At 37.7% G+C, this 11253-nt stretch overlaps 1 protein-coding gene across 2 annotated transcripts in view; it reads right to left on the bottom strand.

Annotated features, from left to right (window-relative positions):
* Positions 1–5815: 5815 nt before the first annotated feature.
* RAB39A (RAB39A, member RAS oncogene family) overlaps positions 5816–11253 on the bottom strand; it is a 30141-nt gene continuing 24703 nt past the window's right edge. For both annotated transcript variants that reach the window (XM_010988977.3, XM_064482013.1), the window contains exon 2: positions 5816–10412. In XM_010988977.3, coding sequence (XP_010987279.2) covers positions 9986–10412 — 427 coding nt within the window. In that variant the 3' untranslated portion in view covers positions 5816–9985. The remainder of the gene's footprint in view (positions 10413–11253) is intronic.

Raw genomic sequence — 11253 nt, 5'->3', positions numbered from 1 at the left:
CCAGCTGCTAGAGGCCACCTGCTTTCCTCAGCTTGTGGGCCTTTTCCAACATTGGCATCACTCCTCTGCTTCCACCATCACATCTCCTTCTCTAACTCTGACTCTCCTATATTCTTCTTTCCCTGCAATTCTATTGGGCCCATCTGGATAATCCAGGATAATCTCCCCATTTGACAACCTTTAACTCAATCACATATTTGCTGGGGGCCTCTGCAAAGTCCCTTTGGCTATTTTGACTATATAAGGTAACATAGTCATGGGTCGTCTGGGGATTAGGATGTAGGTGCCACCAGGGGTGAGGGTCTGTATTAAGCCACAGACACATGAGTGAAACCAGCAGAGACACTAGATGAGGGTGAGGGAGTCCAGAATGGATGGCTGAGAAAGAAAACAGCGAGTTATCAGTTGTGGCCTTGCAACCAGTTGCAGAAACTTCTTATATTTTGTTCTAGTAGCTTCCCCTTCTAAGGGGGAAGGAGAGGTACACAGGAATCCTGGAGGAGCTGCCCCCAGACATTTATGGAAGTGGACTGGAGCAGCTTTGCCACTTGCCAATTTATGGCTTCCAGCACCAAATCCAACTTCCTTTGCCCTGCTTTGTGCTTGGACCCAACAGCATGGACTCCCATTTACTAAGGCTGATCCAGCTACTGCTACCAATAAATGTCCAACCAAAGGCACCGACAGGGGGCCCTTGACATGTCACTAACTCCCCGTGGTGAGGGGGGTGGTCTGTGCAGAAAAGAGTTAACATAGCAGGCTTGACTGCTACGCTTTGGGAAACCTGCCCTTGGTTAGCATCTGGAAACTTAGATTTCAGGAAGCCTCTGAAACCAGGAGTGGCTTGTTATGCTTAAGCTGTACAAATAATATGGTTTATGCTGAAAATCTGCTTTCCTTCAGGGATTCTGGAATACTTGCCAGGCAGAGGCTGCCTATGTGTTCAGCCCCAGTAAAAACCCCGGGGGCTGAGTCTCAGTGAGCTTCCGTCAAAGACATTTCACATATGTTGTCACGACTTGTTGCTGGGGGATTACACTCGATTCCCCCTGGAGAGGACCCTTGGAGTCTCACGACTGTTTGCCCCCAGACTTTGCCCCATGCACCTTTCCCCTTGGCTGAGTTTGCTCTGTCTCCCTCGCTGTAATAAATCATAGCTGAGTAGAAACTCTGCTGAGTCTTATGAATCCCATGACTCACTGAGAGTGGGTGTGGTCTCAGAGGGGCCCTAGACCGGAGCCCCATCAGCCGCTCATTGCAGGACAATCACATCAGACTTTTTCCATCATGAAAGGGACAGAGATTTGTCCTCGCTGGAATAGATCCATATTCTGGGCATGGTTTGGCTTCAGTGTCATACTTGAACTCACAGGATGCCTTATCCAGGGGTGCCCGCATAGCACTGGGTCCGATCAAGGAATTCCACAGCAAAGGGAATGCAGCAGTGGGTTCGTGCTTGTGGAATTATTTGGTCTTACCACGTACCGCGTCACCCAGAAGCAGCTGGCCTAATTGAAAACGGCTTACTAAAGACTCAGCTGCAGAGCCGTAAAGGAGACAAAACCTGTAAGGGTGGGGTTCAGTCTTACAGAATGCCGTACACGCTTTGAATGAGAGACCATTATATGCTGTAGTCTCCCCTGTATCCTAAATCACGGGTCTGGGAATCATGGAATAGAAGTATGAGTGGCTCCTTTTACTATATATATTTTGAGTTTTTCTTCCTGTAACTTTGACCTCATTGATTTTTAAATATTTAATTATTTTGCTACACTGTTATCCGTTGTGATGCTCACATTTTCCCAGCTTTGGCCTCTTCAGATGTGCGTCTAAGTCCTTTGGCTGCGTTCATAGTGTTCTTTGACAGTTTTTTTTTAACCGTCTGGTGTGACAAGATACCCAGGCTCATTTCGTCCATTTCCCACCCCAGACCGAGAATCAGCCATTTCACTAAAGAGCCCTGGTTCTATTCAGTGGGAAACAGTATTTAGAGACCACTGTCTGGGCGCTGGTGAATGTGGGAGCTACTTATAGCAACTGGTTTAGCCATTGTGACACCATTTTTTAAAACTTCGGTAAATGAAAATGTGGTATTAGCTCACCAGTAGACTAATAATCAGTGGAACTGAAGTCTGGAAACAGATTCCATATAGACACAGACAGTCCCAAAACAGGGAACTGTAAATCTATGTCATAAAGAGAGCCATTGGAATGCTTGAAGAAAAGAAGAAATGACATTGGAAAAAGACTACTTACTCAGAAAGAACCCCCACATCATAGCATGTATAAGTAAGTTCCGAAACATAAAAATGTCAACGGAAAAAGCAAAATATTGTGAGAATGTTTTATAACTTTTGGCTAGGGAAGAAATTTCTAATCAAGACGGAAATCCTAAAAAACACAAAGGGAAATGAAAATTTTACAACAAAAGATAACATAAGCAAGTTGGAACAAGCTAGAAGAAAATAATTTTAACATATAAGACAAATAATTTCTAGCCATACTATAGAAAGTTCTCCTAAAAAATAGTAAGAAAAATTCTAACAGTCCAATTGGAAAAGGATGCTAGTAGGCAATTTACCAAAGAAAAAACAAATGATCAATAAATTTATGAAAGCTGCTCAACCTCAGAAGAACAGAAACATGCAAATTAAAATGAGAAAAAATTTTGCCCATTTTATGTCAAAATTTTGCCATTATTTGGTATTAATGAGGATCTGAGGGAAACAAGTGTTTTATTTACTCTTTTTGAGAATACCATTAAGAGCTTTTATTTTATTTTTTTTAACCAGACTGAGAATTCTTTGTTATTGTTGTTTATTTGGGGATGGTTAGGTTTATTATTTTATTTATTTAATTTTTTTAGAGGGGGTACTGGGGGTTGAACCCAGGGCCTCTGTCATGCTAAACATGCACTCGACCGCTTGAGCTATACCGTTCCCCTCCCCCCATTGACCTCTTTTAAAATAAAATTTGGCAACAGCTACTGAAAATTGTGCAATTTTGCCTTTTGACCCAGCAAACACACTTTGAGGAATCCGTCACACAAAATTACACATTCACGCCAAAATACGCTCACTAATATGTTCATTGTAACATTATTTATAGTAGCAAAAAATTGGAAACAATATAATACAAATTATTACTGAAAGTGGTTCTGATATTTCCCTCTATATTATGGCACTCTTTGAAGATGTCAAAGAGAAAATATATGTCAATATGGAAGTGATTTCCAAGAACCTTATTATGTGCAAAAAACAAGTTACAGAATAATATTATAAACTGATCTTATTTGTATAGTCCCTCCTGCAGTATATAAAGTGTGCATTGTATGTGTAAAACATGTAAGAAAAAGGCGTGAAGGATACACATATAATTGTGAACAGTGACTTCTCTGTCCAAGAAGAATGAAATTGGGACAAGGTAAAAGGAGGCTCTCACTTTTTACTTTATGTATCTCTATTATTAGATTTTTTTCTTTTGACACGATTACTAAGAGGAAATATATTAAATATTGAAATAGTTGTTTTCAGGCGATGGGTCTAAAATGATTTTTCTCTCATCTTTCTATTTTTCTATATTTTCCAAATTTTATAGAATGAGCTAGTATTTATTACATAATGGGGACACTTTTATTAAAATGATGATACTAACTTAGAAACATGCTAATTGGAAGAAGCCAATCATAAAAGACATATATTATAGGATTCCATTTGTATGAAATGTCCAGCATAGGCAAATACAGAGACACAAAATAGATGAGAAGTTGTTTAGGGCTCTGGTGGTGTGGAGTGGGGAGGTACGTTGGGAGTAACTGCTACAGGGTACAGGAATTTCTTTTTTGAGGTGACAAAAATATTCTAAAACTGATTTTGGTGATGGTTGCACTTTGAGTACACTAAAAACTATTTAACTGTGTGTCTTAAATGAGTATTTTATGGTATATGAAGTGTATGTCAATAAAGCTGTTGCCAAAAAATCTTTTAAAAAACAATGCTGATGGTCATTTTATATATAAGTGACTAAGAAGTCCAGTCCTTTGACCTACAGTCCTTACCGCACAGGCATGAGCGCTCACTGTTCCTGGTGCCAACTTCCCAGCGCTGCTGTGCAGACATGATGGCCTGTGCTGATTTGAGCCCCTGTCCATCTGCTCAGAGGCTGCTGGTGACTGCCAGCAATCCCCAAGAGCTGTGTCATCTTCTGATTGTCCTACTAAAGCATTCTTCCCTGACTCTTAAGAATCAGACCATTTCAACAAATGCTGGAGGGGCTGTGGAGAAAAGGGAACCCTCCTTCAGTGCTCGTGGGAATGCAGTTTGGTGCAGCCACGGTGGAAAACAGTATGGAGATTCCTCAAAAGACTAGGAATAGACTTACCATATGACCCAGGAATCCCGCTCCTGGGCATATATCCAGAAGGAACCCTACTTCACCATGACACCTGCACCCCAATGTTCATAGCAGCACTATTTACAATAGCCAAGACATGGAAACAGCCTAAATGTCCATCAACAGATGACTGGATAAAGAAGAGGTGGTATATTTATGCAATGGAATACTACTCAGCCATAAAAACCGACAACATAACGCCATTTGCAGCAACATGGATGCTCCTGGAGAATGTCATTCTAAGTGAAGTAAGCCAGAAAGAGAAAGAAAAATACCATATGAGATCGCTCATATGTGGAATCTAAAAAAACAAAAAACAAAAACCAAAAAACAAACAAAGCATAAATACAAAATAGAAATAGACTCATAAACATAGAATACAAACTTGTGGTTGCCAAGGGGGTGGGGTGTGGGAAGGGATAGACTGGGATTTCAAAATTGTAGAGTAGATAAACAAGATTATACTGTATAGCACAGGGAAACATATACAAGATCTTATGGTAGCTCACAGAGAAAAAAATGTGACAATGAATATATATATGTTCAAGTATAACTGAAAAATTGTGCTCTACACTGGAATTCGACACAACATTGTAAAATGATTATAAATCAATAAAAAATGTTAAAAAATAAAGGAAATGGGAAAAAAAAGGTACAGGATGGTACCTGTTTAATATGCAAAAAAAAAAAAAAAAAAAACAGACCATTTCAAGGACTCATGACCATTTTACAGGGACCTAGTAAGACAGCCATTATCAACAATTAGTTGCTGGCACATCATGGGGATTAAAACTGGCTTCTTGGATTAAAACTCAGCAGCTCAAAGAAAATAAAAATAAGAAGTGACATTTGTCAGGTGCTTACTATGAGCTGATCACTGTGGTAAATATTTCACATGTGTAACGGGTTATAGACACAGAAGTAAAGAAAATTGTGTGTGGTTTAACAGCTCAATTCAAAATTTGATAAGCTCCTACTACGTGCAAGGCTGAAGCATGACAAAGATGAACCAACTACAAAAAAGTCATAAATTCTGCAACATCTGTTAAGGCATAGTAGATATCCATGATCCCTTTTCTGCAATTCTGAAGCCCCAAAAGCTCTGAAAATCTAAAATTCTTCTGATAACTCATTTGGCAGCAAAAATCTGACCTGATCTGGTTATTTGTAAACTTGTCTTTCTAGTGTGACTATTCATACATTTTGCTGCCTGTATGTTAATGTTTGATTCTGGTGTTCTGCCCCGCGCGCCACCAGAGTATTATGTAATATATAAGCAGCTTCGGATCTTTTATTGACTCTTACTTGTACTTCACTTGTGAATACACACACACATGCAGCTAATAGTTGCTGCTGTTTTAAAAGCACCACTAAAAATGCATCACTAAAAACGGATAATGTAACAATCCTGTGACAATAAGAGTTCTCATTCTCATTCTTTTTATTCATTATTATTTAAAATCAAATAACACTAATAACATACTTCAAAATGTTTAGACCATATCTTTCTTCCATTGGCTGTCATTCTAAAAAAAATGGCAAGAGATGACTGTAGCAAAACATGTTTGTTCCTCCATGGAATGTATAAATTAAAATTAAATATATGGAACCGACATTTAATAGGATTAATTCAACATAATAACCATCAATTAGTAGTCACTGAATGTCACATTGATAAGACAATGTTTTAGGCAATATTTAAAAAAAAGACAAATAATTTACCCAGAGAGACAGCAACAAGGAACACCATTTTTTAAAATATCTTTAAATTTTTTCTTTTCCCTTCATTCATTCTATACCATGATTATGTGTAGTAAGTGAATTAGATGATGTAATAATTGGTTAGATTGTCACAGCTCATCATTCAGGTGCTTTTAAGATTTTAGGAATACCAAGTCATGCAGCAGTTCATTCAGATTCAGGAGAACAGTTTAATAGTTATTTTAAAGATCAGTTGCTCAGTAAAGTTTAGTGAAAACACTTGAATTTAGAAAGATTCTGAAGCAGAGATGGCTATTTATCAGCTATGGAATATCCAAGAGTTAGTTTCTAATTGGGAATGCATTCTGCTATTTTAAAATACCAAGGATCTAACTTTAAAGCCTTTATAGTTTTTCATTAATTTTTTCTTAGTGATTACACGTTTCCTTTGTATTTCCAACTAAATCTCTCCAGGCAGTTACTGGGGAACGAATGAGTTTGCTTATCAAATGGGTCTTTAGTCTTTTGAACCCTTCTCACTACGTCACAACTAAGGAAATTATTCAAGTATAGTGCACTCTTTTAAGTCAAAAGAAGCTTTGTTCTTAACTGAACCAAAGGCAATATAAAATCTGACAAAAGCACTCCTAATATGATTTTATTAATCCATAGATTCAGTTTTTCAATGATGTAAAGTTGGGTGAAAAGATTGCCAAAGTTATCTTAACAATAATAGAAAGGGCTGCTTTTGTTGCCACCAAAAAATAAAAAAATCAAAACAAAACAGATAAACAAACAAACAAAAATACAGTGCTTTGCGACTGCTGGAAACCCAGAGTAAATTCTCAAGTTTCCAGGCTCAAAAAAATCTTGTTTGCTACTATTAATGTACATAAAGGCCACATTTAAAAGCACTCTGATTACATCATCATTTTGGCTTAAGCTTACCATCAAATGAAACTTCACGTCACTACATGCCCTGAAAGTGTTTTTGCAGCTCAAAATGAGCAGTTTCTGTCAGGGACAAGTTTATTATATGATTGGATAGTTCTTTAATTTCTTTTTAATCACATTTAAACTATTTAGTAATTAGTTACATCATTCATTTGTTCTAAATTTTGAAAATTTTAAATAATGTTTAAATTTAAATTAAATTTCAGATGAAAGAATTTTCATGTAAAATCAAGCATATCTGACTTCTAAGAACCTAAGTCAAAATGTTTTGTCTGGAGCAATTATTTTCACTACATTGGCATTATTAGCCGTATTCTCTATAATGATGTGTAAGAAAATAGGTCAGCTATTTATTTATACACAGAGATAGATAAATAGATAAAGATGTCTGGCTAAGGTTACACAGACGTTTGGCAATCTGGTATAAGAACTCGTATTTCTGTAGTCACCGCACATTTTAGTACTGTTCTACCACAAGTAGCTCCTCTACGACACCGTAATGATTTAGCCCAATTTTAGTGCTTTGCGGATGCCGTCAGATAACATTTCCCCTTATCTTCAACACACACACATACATGCGCTGACGCAGCACGGTAATGAAAAAGGATACCAACCAGGGTGTAATTATGGACAGCTAGAGTTCTAGGCTTGCTTCTGCTCACATGTGATCTTGGTAAGTATCGGCTTTTTGCGGCCCTGCTCTCCTATTTGTTTCTTTGACCCTCAATTTTATTCTGAATCTTGGAACACATCATACCCTTTGACTGAAGATGAGTCCTACCCCAATATTATTATTAATAAAGGGCATCCACCGAAGGTTAAATCACATTTTATGCTTTAGCTATTTAACTTTACAAGTAGTCACAGGTAACTGCACTCCAAACAATACATTGTTAAGTGTTCAGGATTTGAGTTTATGCCACTTCCGACTGATGGAAAATTGTAATATAAAATTTACAATTGCAAAAGTAAAAATAGAAAATTAGGCTACGTCACATCTGAGGGGACAGTATTTTCTTATGTAGCCGATTACAGGTTGAACTCACTCAAGTGAAATTAATCTGAGGATATCAAGAAAATGTTGACAATACATTCAAAAATTTTATCGTGATGGTATAATTTATATTCTCGCCACAAGCACTATAAAAATACTTACATTAACCTAGGTAAGGTGTAACTATTTAAAAATACAATTAAACATCTACTTCAAAGAGGCACAAGAACCACATTCAAACATGACTTTTGATTGAAACAAGTCTCCTGGGATTTCCTTCCCCATCATTTCCACTTTGGAAGAGCGGGGTTTCAGGGTAAGAGGGCAGAGAAATACATCAAACCAAGAACTGCCCCAGATCCATGGAAGCGTGCACTTTCTTTTCTCCTCCTATGTGAGAATGAAGGAGAAGAACAGGAGAACAAATTCTCGTCCGTTTGTAAATATAGTGTGCCCGTGAACAGCTGCTCGTGAGCTCACATTTGTACAATACTTGCTCGATTTACAAAGCTTTTCTACATAATTCACTGGACTTTCAGAATAATTCCATGAAATAAAATAAATGGGGTTATTAACCTTGTTTTACAGATAAGAAAGCTAGTGTTTAGAGAGAGGTTAAGTGATTTACACATGTACAAATATTGGAGAGCAAAGGCAAGCTTAGAACCCAGGTTTTCCAGTTTCTTCTGCTATACATACCACTTTGGTTTTCAGACAAATGAAGGAGCTATAGTTTAACAGTAAAGAACTCATGATTCCAAAAACGCAGCTTCATTTGGTGCTTCTTTGGGATCAGGGATGGTTTACAGATCAGAATAGAAACGTACATTATAAAATATTTGACATTGTGATAAAAATGTCCCTTCAAGGCGGGGAATTTAATCAGTAAGTTAAAAATTAGGAACTCAAACATTATCTGACAGCCTTAACTCATTATTCTATCTTTACTTTTACTGGTGAGATTGTAAAAGAAAATCTGAATGCTAAATATATCAAACATCTAGCCAATTTTTCTCACTCAGAAAAATCTTTTCTACATTTTTCCTTGTATTGAAAATGGGGCAATTCGGAAATTTACTTGGACAAAGCAAGCTATTACTAGAAACATTCTATATTTACCTATATTGATAATTCTGATAATAGTTCAAGGTGAATTGAATTTACTTTCTTTGACAATATCAGCATATACATTTGTTTTTCTTGTCTAAATAAGGACAGTCTACTGTAACAACAGAACATTTCCTGACAGTGGTCCTTCATTTTTATTTTCACAAATATTTGCAGCAAAACATTTTGCTTGGATCCTTAGACACCTTTTAAAACATAAAAATTTTAGGAGCAATAAAATCAGAGAACAAAAATGAGTAAAAAACTTATCTTCTTATGTCCAGGCAAAATTAAGAGAGGATAAATGTTTCAGAGGATGGTTTAAAACCTGGTACCTTTAACAAGGAACTGTTACTTTAGGCCTAGTTGATAACTCTGAGATTGTTTATTTTGTAAGTGAACAGTGCACTTTTAAATCCACTTTACTATTTAATATTAATTAATTAACTCAAGAGAATGTAATTCCTGATAAAAATCTTTTCAATCAGACTATATATGTGCACAAAACACCCATTTCAAACTGTCGAGAAAGATGAGTAATATTGGCATATTTGGATGTTAAGGTCAGTTATACGCTAGCAAAGTGAGAGTGGAGGTAATTATGTAGACACTCCAATTTCAAGAGCAAGTTGTCTGCTTTGCCTGATAATTTAGCCGAATACCAATCTGGTAGTTCAACAAGTAAGCATACTGCTCTGAATCAAATACCTTACAAAATAGTGTTAGCATGGGTTTATGACTTTTTTAAACGCTTTTGTCACATCATTCTGTGGTTAATGTTGGTACTTCTCCTGAAATGACACCCAATTTGTTCTTGGTTCTTTGGCATGTTTGAAGTCAACAGAAGCACTCTTTCCTGGGCTTTACTGCTTCCTCAGAAGAATGCACGGTATTTGGAACAAAACCGCTTTTAACCCCTTCCCAGCCATCCTGAATACAAATTTCTCCCCGTTTAATAAGCTCATAGATGTCTCTTGTCAAGATGGTGAAGGATTCCTCTACATTTGTAGCATCTTTTGCCGAGGTTTCTATATACTTCATCCCACAGTCTGCGGACAGTCTTTCGGCTTCTTCCCTTGTGACTTGACGTTGCGAGGCTAAATCACATTTATGTCCCACCAGCAGAAACACAATCCGAAATGGCTGTACATGCATTTTTGCTTCTTCTAGCCAGTCTTTCACATGCTCAAAAGATCGTCGGTTAGTAATGTCAAATACCAAAAATCCACCAACCGAGTTGCGGTAATAAGATCGAGTTATTGATCTGAAAAATAAACAGAAAAAAAAAAAGGGTTGTAAAAGGACAAATTGTTCTTTTCTCCCTCCTTCAAACAATGCAGCACCATAATACAATTTAAAGATAGCTTAATGTGATTTAACTGGAGTTTATAAGTCAAATATGGGATGTCGTTAAGTACAAAAAAAATTCTGTGAAACGAATACGCGAGCCAGTTTCATCCACTTGACAACGTTAAAGGAGTTGTTTTTAGAAAGACAATTACAACATATGTCATCACACACTCAGGAGTACTTGTTTTCATTTTAAAATATCTGATAGAATAATTATCACATTATTGAGGTTTAAAGTAGAAAGATCTGGTGCAGGGCAGAGGTTACACAGCAAACCGGACTTTAATGACCTCTCCTTGTCATTTAAGCCAATGAGCTTCCCTCTCTGTCAGAAGAAACAAGAGCAAACTTTTCTAACGTGAGTTACAGGTTTAGTCCTGGGCTGTACCAATTCAAGGAGCAGGAAACTGTTCAGACGTGGGATGTGAATCGGTTGTGCTAAGGGACTGTTTGCCTCTCCGGGTCTAGTCTCTGCTCTCTGGGCCTCAGGAAGTGACCTTTACAGAAAGCTTTCCCCAACTCCTTTCCCCTCTGGCTGCGATGGGGTTCAGCCGGTGGGAGGGGCCTGCTGGAGACTGGAGGCCAGTGAGGTATTTACCCCTCCCCTCGTCTCTGCCAGGCTGTGGCTTGGCGGTGGTGGTTTCCTCGGCTTCTGGCTGTGGTTCCTGCTGGGCAGCCCCTCTTCCATGGCCATGGCTTCCACCAGGTTCTGGCAGTCTCATTCCCTTTCCTTGTCCCTGCTCACCAGGTCTTTA

The sequence above is a fragment of the Camelus dromedarius genome, chromosome 34, assembly GCF_036321535.1.
Source record: "Camelus dromedarius isolate mCamDro1 chromosome 34, mCamDro1.pat, whole genome shotgun sequence".
In the NCBI taxonomy this organism is placed as follows: Eukaryota; Metazoa; Chordata; class Mammalia; order Artiodactyla; family Camelidae; genus Camelus; species Camelus dromedarius.
The sequence above is the reverse complement of the archived record's forward strand: the minus strand, read 5'-3'. Positions and strand labels throughout refer to the sequence as shown.